Genomic DNA, 19,829 nt, shown 5'->3' with positions numbered 1-19,829 from the left:
GTTTTTGCATGGATACAGAATGCTTGTAACATAATTCGTTGTACCATCGTACATAGTTGTTCATTTTTGTAATTTGTATGGATATACAAACACACGTAGTTGTTTGTTATTGTTATTGGTGCGGATATACAAACACACGTAGTTGTTTGTTATTGTTAGTGGTACGGATATACAAAACACACGTAGTTGTTTGTTATTGTTATTGGTACGGATATACAAACGTGTAGTTGTTTGTTATTGTTAATGGTACGGATATACAAACACACATAGTTATTTGTTATTGTTAGTGGTATGGATATACAAACACGCATAATGTATTATTTTGACCATTTTTAATGGCTGAATATATTGAGCGACAATACGTCTATTTCAGCTTCATTCATGCAAGTAAATTAATATAAATATTTGTTTGTAATTGACCACCGCTTATTAGATTTCCGTGTGTGTGTGTGTGTGTGTGAGAGAGAGAGAGAGAGAGAGAGAGGTAGGTAAACAACAGTTTTTACAGTGCATTGGTTCAGCATATAGTTTTATTCTTTAACGGTCGCGGATTTCGATTCTCATTTTATTATTTTAATCGTTTTTATTATAGGAATTTCTAGTTTAATTTTACTGGTGCAAGTTAATTAATGCGAATATTTAAATTTACATGTAAATTGCACCACTGATTTCTCTGTCTATCTGTCTGTCTGTCTGTGATACGTAAACACCAGGGCTTAGATTGGTTAGTGGTTCAGACTGTCTTACGTTTCAATGGTTGCGGGTATGATCCCCTGCTACTCCGCTATCGATAATTGTCAGAGTTTTCCGTCAGTTTTCTTGTGTCAAGTTCCAGTCTGTCTACCACAAGTCACCAACATGTGTACTGTTGGGAGCTCTTAAATGAGTTTCTTGTTAACTTGCAGCCAAAAGAGTGGGGGGGGGGGAATTCTTAGAAACGTTTGTCGGCTTTTAAGGTCATTATCGATCTGTTTGCATCATATACTGTTTTGTCATTTTGAAGAGTTACTACAGTGAGTACAATTTTCCTTTCAATCACAAGCCAACGTGTTTTCACAAAAATGTTATTGTTTGGGGTTTAACGCCATTTCTCACTGTAAGATAGGCTATACACGGCGGCAAGTATAACTGGTGGAAGTAGAACCCGGGAAAACCACGGTAAGAAACACCGACCCACGGGAGGTTACTGGCAGCTTTCTCACATACCCACAATGGCCGAGCATGAGACTCGAACCCACACAGGTTTGAGATGGCAGTGATCTGTAAAAGCGAGCGCTTTAGACCATTCGGCCATCCGGTGGCTCTTTCACAAAAATAAAGACGAATATTCAAATATTACATAAAAGAAATATTATGACTTACCTCCCCGATTGCCGAATCCTTTCGTACTCCTCTGAAAAAGTGAAGAATACTTGCTGGTTGATGTTGATTAAACTGCACTGTACACAACTTTAATTTTACCGTATGCCTTTGCTTATAAGTCAGGTACAGCTGTAAACTGCATAGACCCAGATCTGCAATCGATAATGCGCAAGCAGATCTCGATCTGGAGAGTTTGTTAGGAGTAATCAGTTAAATAAAACACACAGACACTGGTCTGTACGACGCAAATTATTATCAGTGTTGTTTGCTGTTGGACCCGACTTATAAGAGAGTATGCGTAATTCATTCATTTATATTGATATTTTGCTAGGTTCAGTAATTTTTTTTTTTTTTTTTTTTGGATGAATTTAATTTAGTGCATAAGAACAACGTGAAGGTATAGCACTAGAAAATTAAAAACTGCATAATTGCAAATCCTTTAACTTTCGAATAACTCGGTGTTGAGAAGAAAATAAAAAGGTATTTGAAATTGACGTAATTTCACCTGTTTTGAGGTTCAAGTAAACAGGCAATAATCTCAGTAACGTGATTCTCTCTTTCTCCTCTCTCTCTCTCTCTCTCTCACACACACACACACTGATGGATATACGAAAGATACGATAATTCGTAGTTTACGAAAAGAGACATTAATTATTTTATCTTCATGAGGTTATGTGATTTCAACTCACCCCACCCACCCCCTTTCTCTCTCTCTCGCTCTATTTCTCGTATACAGGCACACAAAACACGAAACGCACACAAAACACATTTTGTTAACAGCAGACAACATCAATTGCTTTGTGTTCTTAATGTCTAGTACATGCACATGCCCACAGTATATACCACCATGTCGGCCAATTCTGCGCGTCGGGTAATTCTGCGCAACGATACCTTTCTGTAAACATTGGATCGCGTATTATTTGGGATCAAAAATCCATTTTGTATCAAGTAAGAACGGTTGTACTTTAATTAAGAAAAGTGATATTCATAAAGTGTATAAAAATATCCCACATTTTGACTCGAAATGCATATGAAAATGTGATTTCTAAATGTCATTATGAAGACTCACGACTTGACCTTCTTGAACCTTAGCCCGAGTATCCTCTTACCCTTGTCATCAGATTTTTAATGTTTTGACATTTATGTTGGGGTGTCGGGTCACAGTCTATTCCCTACCGAAAAGTTGGAATTCGCCATTTGGTGTCAGCATGGGGTAGCCTCTTACTAGCCGGTCCAGCAAACTTAACGACCTTTCACCAAGATATACCTGCATATAATCGATAGGAATATGATATGTTTTCTCAACAATCGTGAGCATAGCATTCGTCACGTCTTTAATTCGTTGACAGACGAGACGAAAGTACGTCGTTGCTGAAATTTTACCTGGATCTGGCCATTTGCATTCAAATACAGATCTCGCAACCTACATGTCAATGACATCAGAGGTCATATAGTCACGTGATTTCGACAATAAACACATATCCAAAGTTGTTGTACACAGAATTTGGAAAAATTATATAGAAGTCACTGATGTTTGTAAATAAATATAATGCACACTTAATTCTCAACATATTTATTCTGAGAAACCTGTCAGAGTCGCAACAGAGTGGAGAAAACTATTTTCAGGAAGTACCGAGCATGTGTCAGCGAAGTTTTTATTGGTGTCACGTGACTACCACATGGACATGTGCTCTCAGCATGGTGAATCTGGTTTTCTTCAAATTGCTGCAACAGTTACAGATTTTCGGTCTTTGTTTTCACAATATATACTTTGAGAAATTTATGTTTCTTTTCTTCATTTTTCTATATAAAAAAAATACCTGACTTTAATTTATATGTTCGATTTGTTTTCCAACAGCAACACTAGAAATAGTTTATTGTTGATATCACGTGACTGCACGACCTCTGTCATTGACATGTAGGTTGCAAGGGTTGTGTAGTCACGTGACTAGGAATGCACATAGCCAGATCCAGGTCAAAATTCAGCAACGATGTACTTCCGTCTCGTATGCGGATTAAATATATAACGAATGCTATGATCGCAATTTCTGAGGTAAATAATCAGTTATATCTATTTCATGTAGTTTTATCTCGAGGAAAGGTCGTTCAAGTTTGCTGGTTGGCTAGTAAGCGGCTACCCCATGCCGACACCAAATGGTGTCGGCGAATTCCAACTTTTCGATAGGGAATGGACTCTGACCCTACACCCCAACATAAATGTCCAAATATAAAAAATGGGGTGGCAAGGTTCAGAGGAAACTCCGACTACTTTAACCTGTAACCCTGAAAATGATATTTACTATGTATATTTTAGAATCATACAAATAATTACATTATTTAAAAGAAGGAAATGTTTACCTTAAAAAAAATATGCATCTTAATCCAAGTTTCCAATTCCGCAAGTTGTCCAACACGTACAAAATCGTCTGCTACCCAACGTGTTAACTTGCCGCTAGAACGGATTCTCAAGAAATGTCCCGAAGTATAGTCTGTTTCTGATATCTTTAGTAATTTTTCCCATAAACAAGACGTTGTAAACACATCACATCATATTCATTGTTTCTCTTCCACATAATAGCTTCTTTTTTTTTATAAAATGTTAAACTTACATAAAGGTACAAGATCGATTTAGTTTGCTTAATATCTCTTGCCATTTATTGGCATTGTTACGTTGAATTTTGTAAAACTAGATATAAACCTGACACAATTACTCGACTGAACTGTTGACAGAAACAGTCCAAAGAAATGTATTTCATTTCCATAGCCCGATTAATAAACATTACATCTTTTCAAAGGCGTGCGCAGAATAGGCCGACATATCGCGAGTCACGCAAACACGGGGGTGGTATTCCGTGCGTCCAAAATGAATATTATTTTGAACAGAATATTCTGGTGACAATTGCCTCATTCAAATGGTAATCATTGCAGTCTGTCGAATTCGGTATGCGTTTTGCTTCAGTACTGGAGACGGAAACCTTAAAGTGCGCAGAAATGCCCGACAGCATTGTATTCATCTGTATATATTGCAAAGCGGTGCACACAACATATACACGCAGATACGGAATCCACTCACAAGTGCAGTAAAAACAGGCCAGTGCGTGAATAAATACACATCAAAGGTGCAGCGATGCGCATTTTCATCGAACTCCATTAAGTACAGATTTGTAGACACACTTAATGTAGCGAGCCCGAAACAGTCATTTTTAACTCGAATTGTTTGCATATAGGAAAGGCAAACATGCTCGTCGAATGCTCTCATCTTGGATACCTGTGGCAGTGTTTAGACTGCTAAGTGCATGATTGTGTGTCCATTAAAAATGAGAGCTTTACTTGATGCATGAAGTTTGCCGACAAGCATACATATTTGTATATATTACACTCGCATACACTTCCCTTCTCTGCAATAAAAGCTATCTTCAAAACAGTGTTACATTGTCCCTGCTACCGGTAATAGAAACACCACCATATCATTTAAATTCTTAAATAATTATTTGCCAATATACGTAACTATTGTCGACCTTTGACACAACCCTTAATCCTTCCCGATGCTAAAAGTTAATTAGGACATAGTATTGTTGACGTTTTCATTGATGTGCCATGGGCGACAAACTTGGCCAGGTTGTTTTGTCTGTAGTCTGGTTCTGCATAATTTTGGTGGTCTTATTACAAACGAAATTATGCATATGTTACGACTGTTATAATTAAAAGGAACGAATATTTAAATTCCGTTCATTTTGTGGAGATGGAGCCAGTTTAGGTTTAGTACAAGAATACCCTCGTTCGCTGCCCCGCCCCCCCTTATAGGTAATAGAGGTTGAAAAACTTTCACATACTCCAAGGACATAGTTTCACACTGTTTTAAGAATTGCTTGTGCATTCAAAATCTTTGGTCTCACCTTTCTTCTTGCCCACCTTCCTTGGTTCATTATACTTCTCGGTGTCTATTGTACGGACATATTATCATCGTTACATTAATACAATTAATATATTTGGACCACAGCATGATGGAGAGGTTAACTTCAAGTGGAAGACTATCGTGTAAGTTGTTGGTTTGTATTATTAGCACATTACCTCCACGCTACTACCTTGCAGATAAGCAGTTTAAATTTGAATCTGACATCTGAAAATGTATAATGTCTAACCGTCAAATACTTGCTTTTCACTCAAACCCAACTCCAAACTGCATAGACATAGACCTGTCGTTAGATAGAGCTCCGGCAGATCTGGGTATGTGAAGTTGTGGTAAATCAGTAAAACAAACCTAACAGCCGGATCTGCCGTCGCATTATGTGGCCGCATATATTAAGCTGAGATGTTTGAAGTTGAACTAGACTACAAGCAAGTATATACGCTACCAAATCTCGAAATGCACTCGTTTGACTTGAGCTTTAACATCGCCATCACTTTGTGGTTGATTGTAAGAATTTGGTTTTGCAAAGAAAAAGTGACTTAAAAAAAAAGCACGAGCTTCTTTGCAAACAAGCACAGTATTACAAAAATTAACTCACACATTCGATAAATAATATTATTTTAGCGTTATTAAATTATAGCAACTATGTAGTTGTAGCCAGATAACATTTGGTCGAATTTACTAATCGGAAAAAATACAAAATACAAGTTCTTGGTGGTTTTGTATTCTGCATAGGGAAAAGAGAGTTTGCCTACGTGCAAGAGGATTCACTTAACCCAACTTAACCTCACCCCTACTGAATTTAAAAATAAAGGCATTAAGGATATAAAAAACGCACAAAAATGAGTCATTTCCTTCCTCAGTTTATGATTTATAACCAGATACATGCCAAGAGGCCTCTTGCACTGTCTTGTTCGCTCTTCAAATCAACGGGAGGGTTTCTTTGCTTACATGTTCGCCATATTTATGTGGGCTGGTCATTAATTTCAGACAACAGATGTTCTATATTTTTGCCGTCTTCTGTTAGCTCCAAATAAGTCCTTAAGTTACCATAACTTTGGGAATTACATCCTTCGAACACATACGTATAGGAGTTACCATTTTAATTTTTGTCAATAGAAATATTAAAGCCAGACATTGCAAATATTAGATGCAGAAGACACAGCCTTCAGCCTGTTGTTTGAGAGTATATATATAGCGTTTGGAATGAACAGGTTTTTACTAATGCTAACAAAAAAATTTGACGGACAAGTCTTTGTTTTCTTTTTTAACGTCTTGATTGAAGCTCTAAACATCCATTTTACATCTGGGCATATTATACAGCATCTGCTTCTTTTGCTTTCAATAAAAAAATTAAATTTATGATGTTAATTTATGTGATTAGGTCATTTTTTCATTTAGTTCACTTTCTTTGACACTCGTTTACATTTCTCAAACAAACGGATTGTACTCGCCTCGGGCACAAGTATTTATGTAAAGTTTTTGCATTTACCGGTAACTCAGTTTCTCTGATACTGTCTTATTTACAACAATAAAACTTGTTCATGTTTGAGGACACTACTTCTATGGGCAGAAATATGTCAATAGCGGCCAGCTTCAAAATATAGTTGTCGACAATTTCCGTACATGGATGGTCATGTCATGGTTTTTCACCAAAGACTTATGTCTACTTCGGCCTAACTAAAAAGCGTGCCTATTGGATATCCATTATGGCCGCTACAGCAGCCATCTTGAAAATCTTGTTATCGCAACTCCTTCTGAAGAATTCATACGATATCTAGTTGATCTTAAATAAAAATAATGCAGATTTTACATCCAGTATCGCTTCCACACAGCGGCCATCTTGAAAATCTAGTTATAGCTAGTTTTTATAAAAGGATGCCCGAATCAGCATGAGGTTTCACTGAAAGCTTATAATATCCAGCTGGTCCTAAGTGAAAATGGTGTCGATCTGTTGAAAAATATGACCGCCACTGCAGTTTTGATCATAAGAGTTCTTATGGTGTCTGATTGGTCCTAAATTAAAACGATTAAGCATCAATATGGCCACTTCGGTGGCTCTCTTGAAAATATTGTTAGCTCTACTCTTCCCAGGTGGATGGCTATATTAGCATATGGTTTTCACCAAAGACTTATAATGATGTCTATAAATGAAAATGGTGCCAAACTGATGTCAATGTGTCATTTAGTTCGAAAATCTTTTATCGCTGAAGAATATCAGGTATGTTTTCAACCCTTGGCAAAAACAAGGGATAACTGGTCTTGTCGTGAAATCTTGGAAAAAATTTCGCCCAGTAGAGCGTCGGTCCATTTGAGGGACTTTTGTTGGATTTGTATGCCTCAACGGAGCTGGCGAGACCTAAATATTTCTCAGGGTGAGGTGGGGCATGTACCCCTGTTTCATGAACTTTGGAATAAAATGGGGTATAATAATGAGGCGATATAAAAAAAAGAAATCCAAACGAAAGACTAGGCAAAATGTAAGATTGCACATCAATACGTCAAAGAAGGTTACTTGGGGAATTAAAGTTTAACAACTTTTATGGTAAGTGTAGAAATAATGTAAGTACGATAATTGACCAATATTTAATTTCAAAATGAATGTTTGAGAGGTTTCAATGCATACAATAATGACACGTATAACGTTGTTGAATTCGATGCCTAAATTATGAAAAGGTGATTGATACAACGCATTTATAACACACACACACACACCGTCTGTACTGGCACCTAAGTCGGATCCAACTGCAAACTGCACACACTCAGAGCACTCAGAGTTATGTTGTATGCATTTGGACTCCAGTTATAACCTAATATATACTGTAGTAAATTTCGGCAAGATTTGGTCATTTACGCTTTATCTCTAAGTCGTGATACATAGGTGATAAGGGTAGAACAAAACCATAATACATGCGTTGTGCACGAAAGAGCAGTTGTCTATCTCACCTCGGTGAAATTGATATGAATATGATAGGCCTGCACAACGAAACAAGACATTAATATCCGCGACATAAAAAGACTAAGTATGCCATAAGCGTCTGTGAGAGAGTTTGTCTTTGTTGAAAATATGCAGTACAGCAGTAGTTACAAACATTGCGACATTAGTAGCTTAGTCTGCAAGCTGTGAATTGCAACCATGGACAAAATGTAACCTTTTTTATAATAAAAAAATTGAACATCGTATATATTCTAAAAATACTGAACTGTTGCATGCATGTGTCCTGGCTTATTCAACCGCGGTTGTAGCGAGAGAAGAGGACTAGGTTATGGAAGGGGAACGGTTTTTGATTTATATTCGCTTTCTCTGGAAGACAGGAATTGCAGCAGTTTCCCAGCATAGCCCCTAGACTTAGCTACAGAAAATCATGGTTCCCGATTTATCTTTAGTTCTTATCGGTCTTAGGAGAATTCGGAAAGACTTTGGGAATACCCGGGAATCGAAAATAGCTACAATCTCAGTGTAAATGGAGCCCAATTCCACCGCAGCGTATTTCAAACTTCAAGTAGAAGAAATACCAATTTCCGTGATTTATTTCAGGAAAATATTTTCCCAGTCGATCGATTTATTTTTTATATATCGTAAACGCGCTCCATTTCCAGTCAGTTTAGAGAAGTTCCTGCAGTTGCTTGTTATATTGTATCCTGAGTTATCTTTACCTATGATGGGTTATCTTTACCAAGAATGGTCTTCAGGATACTAGGCCAATAAATTTAAATTTTAAATTGCTAAAGCAACGAGTATAAATGTACTGTACAAATGACTGTTTAGTTGGTCATACCAGGGACAATACAGGGATAATAAAATATGTACAATATATACTCGCTTATAAGTCGAGTCCTACTGCAAACAACATGGACCCTGATCCGCCGTCGCATAACGTGAATGCAGAACGAGGTCTGTCTTGTTTATTCTACTATATACTTATAACAAACTGCACAGATCAAAATCTGCTGGCGAATCATGCGACAGAACATCCGGGTCTGTACAGTTTGCAATCAGACGCGACTTTTAAAAGGTATTTTAGTCCCAGGTCGCAATTTCGACCATATATCAACATATATGACTAAGCGAATAGGACCAAATAATAGGTACTTCGTATTGTCATTGAATGACGTTTAAATATATTACGACTGGAGGAGTAGAGCGATAACGTTTGTAAACCGAGTGTTCCATGTGCGTGATTTTGCAAAGTGACCGCTTCATACGATCATTTGACAGATGAACTATGGCTCAGACTTTGATAATTGTCCGTATGCGTGAAGAATTCTTTTCTTTATTGTGTAAGTGTGAACATATCAATAAATCATGTCTGAAGCGGTGTTGAGAGATTATAATAGCTGCAAAATGGCGTACGGCTGATAGTAATAGGTTTCCATTGCTCTTTCGAGTACACTTTAGGTTGTTGAATGAATATATACGAGTTGGACTTTGTGGCGTGACGGGTTGCTATGCCGCCACAGTAGTTTGTGTGTTATGGTTGGGGTGGGGTGCTCCCAATATTATGTTTAAATTATTATAGAAGTCCCACCCATGATCGATTTTGGTTGGAATTTAAATTAGTGAAAGATAGATGTAAAGCTCCGAGCCCCCAGTCAGCAATGCCGACGGTTAAGTGATTGAATTACAAAAAGTGAAATTCAACCAATAACATTTTAATAATAATTTAATAGTCAAGTGCTTCAAATTTCCCAAGTACTCTCCTTCCGCTCGACCCTGTGATAGCCTGTTGCATCGTTTGATTAGTAGTGTGAGATAGCTTTCCACCTGTCCATGTATTTGACTCATCTGTGTATTCTTCTCTCATATTCCTCCAATTCATTCTCCTCTTCCTCCCGACTTTTTCCAAATTTATTCTCACCGACTTATCTATACTCCTCCTCCTTCTCCACTTTTTCATCCTCGACTCCTTTCTTCCTCCTCCTCCTCGACTCTCTCCATCGACTAGACTTGTCGACTCCGACTGCTCTGCTAGTATCACGTCCGTCTCCCCTCTGGGAGACTCGGGACTCAACTGAACCGCACGTTCTGACCCCCAAAAAAGATTCCTGTGAAAACACACGGACGGTACAATATTTTCCCTAGCCCTCTCATCTCGAACTTCACCCAGCCTACCATCAGATAGCGGCTAATAAATTTCTTCGGTCACGCATTCATTCACATCGAAATACCGATACATTCTTGTATGGTAAAACAACGTCGTACTAAAAGCACGGTATCGATTACTTCTCATACATAAATCAATAAATTGCGTCACATCAGTACATATTCCTAATCCCATTATACTAAACAATATCACAGCAATCAGACGCATTTCTTGTACAAGGTACATAAATATTCAAATATCCGTGCCCTGATATATCTATACATCCATATTAACAAATTTTACACACTTCAACCATTTTCCAAATTCACAATTCAGACATGTGTAAAATCTAACGTATCACATGAATACACGCACTAGTTTACTACGAAGTAAGCAATCTAATAACGAATAACACAATCAATTCTGACCACAAGCTAACAATCTACATAAATCTCTACATAATACGCAAGCTCATTTCTCAAATACGCATGTAAATTAAACACTACAAATGTAATTCTATGTACTAACGATCCTAGTAATTAAGTATCATTACTACACATTAATTACAATGCCGTAATATTCTGCAAAAAGCGAGCAAATAACTTACTGACCTTTACGAAGCTTTTTCTTTCCTTAGCATCTCCTCTCTAAGTTTTACCCCAAATTACTAGTGGCTTCCTCAGAATAGCCCTATATTTCTCAGCAATCGTCCTAGGCGAGACTAAATTTTCGCTTGCTAATTGGAAGTTATAATTCGGATCGAAATTTTTATCACACCCTCTATCTCAGTTCCGATTGGGTGTCGCTTTGACCCGATCCAATCAAACTTAGCGGACAATGTCCTTCTCTCTGTATAACCACATGGAGACGGGTTTATAATACACCCCGTTCACTCGCGGGTTCCTCTGATCTTAGGACTAAGCTGTAACACGTAGGTGAAAAGTCGCGCGATCTAGCGCCTTTTCCGATTCAAGATGCCGGGTCTTCCCTCTGGTCACGGTAACCTTGCGTAGGAGATTAACTTTTGCCTGGGGCAATGTTTAGACATCAAACCATAGCTTGTAATAATACCTTAGTTTATAGACGACTTACTAACTGGGGCTGAACAAACGTGACAGATTTTTTAAGCAACAACTTTAATGCTTCATCATAATGGTAATTTACGTTCATGGGGTATTATGAGATACCCTCATTTGATTTACGTTCTGTGCGGGCAGTGGTGGAGCAGTTTAAAATTGAAACATTCTTTGCGAGTAGCCGCAGTCTGCCCAGACTGTATTATTTAGAAATGTGGGGTTTCGCTGCATATCGATGAAAGCCGAAGCGGGCCGGGTGTCGGGGCTCTCGAGGCCTAAGTATCTGCTCGAGACCATCAGAGTCGTTAGGGGGGGCTTGTAAGAATTTGATATGTTTAAATGGTTTATTTCATTGTATATAACGTGTTCATGAATTTATTTAAAGAATACCACACTGTTAAGACAAACATCCTTACTTTGCTATATTTTGAAACTGAAAAATAAAGTAAGAAAGATAAACCCGCATGATTAGATGTCGGTGGACTAAAGATATTTTATAGTTTATCTCACTCGAGTAATAACTTTAGTTGTCTGCAATAAGTAGTTACCGGTCAATGAGGATGGGTTGTGCTTGTGCTTTGTGTAAGGAGGAATTATATTGATTTCAAGGTCAAAATGTCTATGGTAAAGGTATCCTTGAAAGAAGAAAAATGGTTTCTGAATAATAAGTTCTGCCAATGTATAAGTATTCAACTTTGTGGGTGGCTTGCACGTGGGGATAAGAAAGATCCATATCGATTTTGGGGCTCAAAAGGTAAAAGGTCGATGTTACTATGACTGAAGAAGAAAAGTGGTTTCTGCACAGAAACTCGAGTTCTCAGTCATCTACAGTTATTGAATATTCTTGATGGCTTGCACATGGGGTAAGGAAGAACTTTCGATTTCGGGCTGAAAAGGGGAAAGGTCAAGGTCATTGTAATCGAAAAGGAAACTGATATTTGCATAATAACATAACTTCCCAATCATCTACATTTACCACAATTTGTGGATTGCTTGAAATTGGTATGAGGAGGAAGTATATACATGTTCGAGTCAAAAGATAGAAAAAGGACAAGGTCACTATAACTGAAAGAAGAAATTAGTTTTCCCACAATAACAGTAGTTCTTCACGACTTACTTAAGTCAAGCTTTGTGAATTGGCTTCCAAATGGGATAAGGAAAAAGTCGTTTGATTTTAGGATCAAGAAATAAAATACCAGGATCACTTTGAAATTTTAATAAAAGAATGATTTCGTACAAAACTTTTAAGTTATCTACATAGGGGACCATAGACATGGGACGGGCGTATAATGTGGTGTTCACGGCATTCATGATAATTAGTGAAAAGGCTCAAACTTACAATTAAAGACTTGCACTGATTTTCTACTCCACCCTACCCTCATCTAATTTGGCTGTTTTAAAAATGCTCTAATCTGAAATCCATTTTGTGCTTAGGGTTCATGTACTGTATAAATTAGATTGCGTCATCGATTCGTGACAAGTGCTTTCAATTAATAAAGTGCTGGTCTCTAAGTTAGTGTTCAAAATATCTTCAGTTTGTGCGGGGGGTAGACTAAACATAGAGACGAACAACAAGTATGCCAAAGTTCTGCCATAAATCTGCAAAAGTTAAAACCCAAAACCATGTTCAGACGGTTGAAGGGATTACTGTGTTTATAAACGTCTTGCAATGTGTGCCGATGAAAATGCGCTGTAGGCAACAAATGCATGCTTTGTTTCTAGATACAGTATCCCTTGGACATTTTTTTTTTTTTTTTTTTTTTGGCGCAGTCCGCGCGTTTAATCACCTATGGATTTTGTTAACACTGTACTCCAGAGTCATTTAGTAATAAACCATTGTAGGGTTCCATATCTTGATAGTAACCCTTTGATTATGAAGTTTTGACAAAATGCATCTATTCAAGGAGTACTTATGCACCATATTAAGAGGTCATAGTGACCTACTTTTTCATCTCGGTGCCACTCTCTGTATCTATAATGTTGATCCGAAGTTTTTCTTTTATTCTAGTTATAAATATGACTGAAGTGATGCGACATTTTATAGGTTCGACCGATGGATAGCACTAAAAAGTTACGCATGATTCCCCTGTTTTACTAGCTTGGAACGACTTGTTTTTCTCTCCATTAAAAAAAAATCATAATTCTTTCAACAAGATATGAATCTTATTTTATCAATAATTAAAATTTTATTGATAATCTTTAAAATTTAAATGAAAAGAGTTGCGTTTTGGCATCGTATCTCGCTCTCAATCACGATCACGACGGACAATTTGATATTTTCATGTATATAATATTTTTTATATTTTCATTGGTAATTTTTCAAAAATATGACTGCGGCAAATGCAGTGTTTACTTTAGACTTGATCAAAATTTAATTTAAGCGCTTAGCCAAATTATTTATGCTTATTACTTGTCGCTGGGTAGTATAGACCTGTATTGATTTGCCAATACCTTAATCTCATGATAAACTGAAAACTCCCAAGTGATACGGCAACTCATAAAAAATGTATCGGCAGCATTGTTTGGGCTAAGTAAATATTCTTGTTGCTGCTTAACATAGTGATATAATGGGAAATTAAATCAATCAAAAGGAATCTTCTATTCTGGTTGAGTCTTTGAACTTCTGGTCGAAACTGGACGCGAGAATATGTATCTGAAACAGTCTCCTAGCAAAGAGCACGCAAGATCACGTACAATTACCCCAGTAACATGAAATACAGCTGGCATCGACACTTATTACCCATCCACATCTGTAATGTGCTCACCCAACCACCCCTACCAAAATAATATGCCAGACCTTGTCATAGAAGCGATTTTCCGGTGATCACTAATGACCCTGTTTAGCCCATGCTAGGTATCGAACATTTGACTGAAAGGGTAAGCTGCGAGTATTCTAAATATGCACATCACCATTCTGCAGTAATTATTGACTTATTTTTACACACGGATGATTTAGCATCTGCCGTAATTAGTAGTTAAATTGCATACTTCGTTGATTATAGAACTTCCGTCCGATCCTAAAGCTTCACATGAAAATACTAAAATATGTTTAAATTAACATGAAAAGGTAGACTTTGCTGTCATATGATATTTTCCATGCTTTGGTTTTGCCTCGCACGACTGGCTTTGCATTCTTCATTTCTCTTATATGTAATTTGAATCAATGTGTCTTACCAAATTAAATTTCACTTGTCTAAAATGACGCATCGAGTATTCCCCCCCCCCCAATACTTTACCGAATTGTAAAAGAGCTTTGCTTGCTTTCCCCACAATCAAATAACGGAATAATTTAAATGTCATGATTTATAACTGTGACAGTTATGGGTAACTTTATAACCATTGTTCACATCTGAAATGCAATAGTTGGCTATCTATATCAGTTGTTGAAGCATGATTTTGTTATGTTCTAATTATAAGCTGTTAATTATTGAAAAAAATAACGCTTACTCGTCTAGGTTGATGTTATGTGTGCCGTGTGAAAATCTTATTGATAAACTGTTAGAACTAAACAGATTTAGTACATGCTTTGTCAACAAATACCCGGATTTATCGTGGCTAATCTAGTGTTGAACGATATTTCTAGAAATAAATGTTAGAAATGAGAACATATCCTTATTGAAAAAGCGTGATGTATTTTTCTAGTATTAACAGATCTTTTCTTTTTAAACTGAACTTGTGATAGAACTAACATTACATGAAAATTTGTGTTGAAATTTGATTTTCAGTTTTATACTACTTCATTAAGCAGCGGTGTAATGTCGTCTGCTTTTTTTCAGTCGTTACAAAACGTTATCGAAGTAATTTAACTTACCTTGTATATCGGTCATCCTGACTAATTATACATGCTCCACTTTCGAATGGAAGAACTAAATCTAATTCATGAAGATTTTCATTGAAAGTCAGAACACATGGTCGAACTTTTAACTCGGAGTGAGAGGGGCTAAGAATAGCGTCCCATAGCAACACCTTCGATACACGAATCTAATCACGTGACGTCGATTGTTCCGGTGAAAGTGTCAAGTGGAGTAATACCTCATTGTTAATAAATCGTATCAATAACTCCAATTCATGTCCAGTTTGTGTCCACTGATTTTTAACATCCTATATCGTTTTTCTGTTGACAACCTGAAAAAGACGCTTGAACAATTCATATTCAGATTTGTATGTTAAATGTAAACCTAGATTATGGCACCCTTTTAACAGAAGCTTTATTTGTCCATGAACAATTCGGCGATAGCCTGAATAGGTAAGCCTATGCGCTTGTGCCAAATGTGCTAAACAAAATTGAATACTTAGATTTTGAATGCCTATTATGCCACCGTGAGGCCAGCTGTATTGTTTCATTACAGCTGCCAGATATAAATGTATACCATGTACGTTTTGTATATGTGCTTTTGTTTTAGAGAGATCCCCACCCCACTGAACATAAAGAACTTTAAGATCAAATTACGATTATTATAAAGGTTTGTCGATTTTAGAACTGCAAAAAATAGATTTTACAAAGCATATTAATGAAATCTGAATTATTGCTATCAATGTGAATTTGTATTCATAACCTGTTTATTATTGTAATCTCACACAATAATCATCAATAAAAATATAAATTGTTATATATCTAATGTTCAGTGAGTATTTATTACGTATAAGTAGAAAAGGTTAAAAAATGTGAATGACGTAATTTTGTTGTGCGCAACTGTCATCACAACTGCCGATTTATGTATGGATATTGTGGACTTTTAGAATTATTTTTTGAAAAAACTTTAAGTTTCCATCATTATTAGGCATGTGATGGTAAGTGATCGTTTCAAAAGTACGTCTTGCTTATATAATCAAACAACACCGCCAATAATAATAATTAATAGTAATAATAATCTCAAATGCCCACATTGGCCGAGCCCGAGACTCGAACCCACGCGGACAGATGAGATGACGTGATCTGTAAAGGCGAGCGCTTTAGACCATTCAGCCATCTGCCCCCAAGCACGGTTGCAGTGCGCTACTTACGTACACGCTCGTGTGTATGTCCGTTACAAGCTGCATAGACCCACAGCTGTCCTCGCAAAATGCGATGGTAAATCTTGGTCTGTATAGTTTGTTAGGATCAAACAACCAATACTGATCTGCAGATCGAAGTCTGTGTTCTTTGCAATTGCACCTGACGTTCATGCGAGTGCATCCGGAAAGTGTTTCATAATATTATAGTAGGTGTAGTTGTTTTCCTGCCTACGACACCAAAATATATTGATATGCTATTGCTTGTTTAAAAAATCCCGTGTCACGTACAGATTTTATGAGGCAGGAAAACGTGAATCTATAAGATACATTTCATCCAAACGCAGTGACTAAGACGTTACGAAAAGTTTAGAATAAGTCTTTTATACTGCCATCAAGTCGAGTAACATTGGTATTTAGAACAAAGCCACCGTGCAATCAGCAATTTCTGAATGGAAGATTCCATCTAGTGATTGCAGATATTATATAAATTGGCATTTCGTTACATTTGTTGAACTTAACTTGCAATGGGAACGATACAGCCAGTATTTTGCTGACCCCCCTCCCATATATGCATACACACATTTAGATGTGAGTCGGTTTAAATGCAGATATTTTGTAATAATGAAACGTGTCGGTTCTTTATGTGATAGACACTATAATCCGCTCGTTTATTGTTGGTACACAACTTTCTTATTTTTTTTTTATCTTGTATTGTAAATTCCATCCAGTGATTGCAAAATGTAGGAGTCCAGATTTGTCCACAGATTTTGTGTTTACTGTTGCGTTTTTTTTTTTTTTATGTATGTAGGCTGTTATTCCACAGACGAAGGGCTTGTTTAGCTCGAAATGTTGGGAAACCGTTTTGAATTTGCGCTACTATCTCTCTCTCTCTTGTGTGTGTAGCGTTGTTTGTTAGTATTGTATTAATGTTTATTAATGTGTACGTGTTTATTTGAATCGAATTTCTGAAAGGGCCTTAATGATTGTCAGTTACTTAAAGTACAAACTTATTTGTTGAACAATACATACACGAAAAGTAATTTGGAGATTAGAGCAGCTTGTAAAAATTGAGGAAAGGTGCAATAAATCGAGTCCATTTAAATGTAGACAAAATGTTATTACAGGTTTATGGGTGCCGTACTGATATAGCTTTGCTTGCGTGACATATAGTCAAATGCGTGGTTGCAGTTTTGTTAAATTCTCCTTATCCAATTCTTGCAGGACGTGCTTGTACAGATATATTTACAAAGCAATGCGTTGAACCTACATTTTCATGAGATATGACTGTTTCAGCTGCTATTCGGCCTTAGTCGCTCCTTTTTCTGAAACTATTGTCATCGTTGAACCACATACGAAATAAATGCATACGTCAATTTGTATTTTTGTGTCTTGTTTTGGTACGGCTGAATAGTCTCTACTCGTCAGCCGTAAGATGATGATTATAACAATAACATTCTTCTGGACCATGTACATTGACTTAACTTTGTGGATGGCTTACACCTAAAGTATGATTTGTTTCCGTGGCTGAATCATCAATCTGCGCATGACACTGTTGTATATATACGATCCATGATCACAAAATGTTATGGTCAGATCGAACTCGTGCACGGACAAAGCAGTTTGCGGTTGCATATGCTTTTTACAGAGCTATTGTCTGACATAAATTTGCAGCACGTTTCATTATCACATTTATTCATAGTTATTGGTCTTAATAAATTATGTTGAATTCTACTTTTTCAGTATTTTCAAGTAAGCCTATGAATACGACAGAGATGCGAACGCCATCTCGCGGAATTGTCCTTGATGAGATGACGTCAAGGTCACGCCGAAGCACGAGATGGTACGAAGCCGCCCGCAGAAACGGACATTATGTAACTCCAACCAGAGGCAACGAAGCATGTCAGTCCAGAGGTAGGCATATTCACATAATTTAAAGATTCCCTCGCGTGTTAGTGTCGAACACGTCTACTTTCTGTCAGTAATGTCCTTGATACCATTAAATGTTTTAATTATTGTATACTGCATTCACACAAAAAAGAAAGAAAAAAAACGACAAAAGATGAATAAGAATTGAACAAAAACTGAGTCACCGTGAGCTACTTTTGTCTTTATTAAATATTGCTTGACTTTTAATCTGAATGAAATGAAAAACGAAATCCATCGAAATAACGATTGACGTAAGACACTATGATGTCATGTGTATTAGGACAGAAATTTTTAGTAAAAGTAATAAGATTGAACTTTTCTCCAAATTGTATTAAAAGTATTTGTAAAAAAAATTATATCCTAATATGTGTTTAACAAATATTTAGGGATTGTTCGGGGGTGAGCTAAGTTTTCAGTATGCAGTAGAGCAAATATGGGACATAGTGAGATTGTTAAGTGTTAAGCCCAAAGTATTATTTTGTATTTCAGATTGTGTTCAGCAAATTTAAAGTGTATTTCCGATAAAACTAAGTTATCATGTTTCTGAAGAATAAACGCTTAAAAATGGTATTCATCAATTTTGATGAGGCAGTCCCTGTAAAGATGTAATATGTCCAAGGATCGACAACTTCTCACATATGACTCTGGGATAGGCTCTGTAACGTGTAACGGGTTCGATACCCGCACAGTCCATCCCGGGTCAGCTGCCACGGTGTGACCTTGGGAAATGCGCTTCACTCTCATTTCTTGTCTGATAGCCAAATATTATTAAGACCAGCAAAAAATAATGTGTTATGCACTTATCGTTAATATTATCCCAGTATGCACTTATCGTTAATATTATCCCAGTATGCACTTATCGTTAATATTATCCCAGCAATGTTAACATTTGTGTTTCTGTATCTACGTAGCAATATATGCATGCATATATCTGTATGGTTTAATGGTACATTACAGCAATCATGGCTATATGGTGCCAAGTGAATGTTGGATAGTCGAGGTTACAAAAAGATAGCTAAAATCGTAAGGAGGGTTAAATAAGTAGGCAAACAAAAGAAGGAAAAAAAAACCACGCTGAGAATAAGACAGACGAAAGTCGCGATCTTCAGCAGCTAAAGTTTTTAGTTGTGTATTTCAAACATCACTGTCGTTTTTGTCACCTCAACCTATGGTGGGGGGAATGAATTGACAGCGGTATCCATCTGTAGACTAGGTGGTTTCCGCAACATTACGCTAGTTTGTTGTGGTCTTGTTTTCTCAAACCTGATATTTGCCTTAACCGATTCGGCCCCGATCCCGTCTGTAGGCGTGATGAGGCTGTACCCTACTTCAAAGCCCTGCAGCATCAAGGCCATTTAAGATAGACCAACGTGGATGGTATTAAAAAATAGCAGACAGATATAGCTCTAAAATGATATCAAATAATCTGGAAGTTCTAGTTGCACTACAAAATACAGTTAGAAAAAGCTCATTTTT

General features: G+C 36.9%; 2 protein-coding genes across 4 annotated transcripts in view; one reads left to right on the top strand and one right to left on the bottom strand.

The window, feature by feature from the left end:
- LOC149795700 (sperm microtubule associated protein 2-like) overlaps positions 1 to 15,538 on the bottom strand; it is a 41,217-nt gene extending 25,679 nt beyond the window's left edge. Inside the window, exons 1-3 of one of the 3 annotated variants that reach the window (XM_089965580.1) lie at positions 15,244 to 15,538; positions 5,259 to 5,303; positions 1,363 to 1,393 (exon numbers count right to left, since the gene is read on the bottom strand). In XM_089965580.1, coding sequence (XP_089821706.1) covers positions 1,363 to 1,393; positions 5,259 to 5,303; positions 15,244 to 15,259 — 92 coding nt within the window. In that variant the 5' untranslated portion in view covers positions 15,260 to 15,538. Of the gene's footprint in view, positions 1 to 1,362; positions 1,394 to 3,720; positions 4,403 to 5,258; positions 5,304 to 15,243 lie in introns of those variants that run through there. The other 2 variants (XM_089965581.1, XM_089965582.1) reach the window with 2 other exon arrangements.
- LOC149795699 (nucleolar protein 16-like) overlaps positions 1 to 19,829 on the top strand; it is a 91,317-nt gene that overhangs the window by 55,287 nt on the left and 16,201 nt on the right. The window contains exon 6 of the mRNA XM_089965583.1: positions 18,168 to 18,338. Within this exon, the coding sequence (XP_089821709.1) occupies positions 18,168 to 18,338 (171 nt within the window). The remainder of the gene's footprint in view (positions 1 to 18,167; positions 18,339 to 19,829) is intronic.

The sequence above is a fragment of the Sinohyriopsis cumingii genome, chromosome 7 (genome assembly GCF_028554795.1).
Source record: "Sinohyriopsis cumingii isolate HCF-2022 chromosome 7, ASM2855479v2, whole genome shotgun sequence".
Lineage (NCBI taxonomy): Eukaryota > Metazoa > Mollusca > Bivalvia > Unionida > Unionidae > Sinohyriopsis > Sinohyriopsis cumingii.
This window is presented reverse-complemented; position numbering and strand designations above follow the sequence as displayed.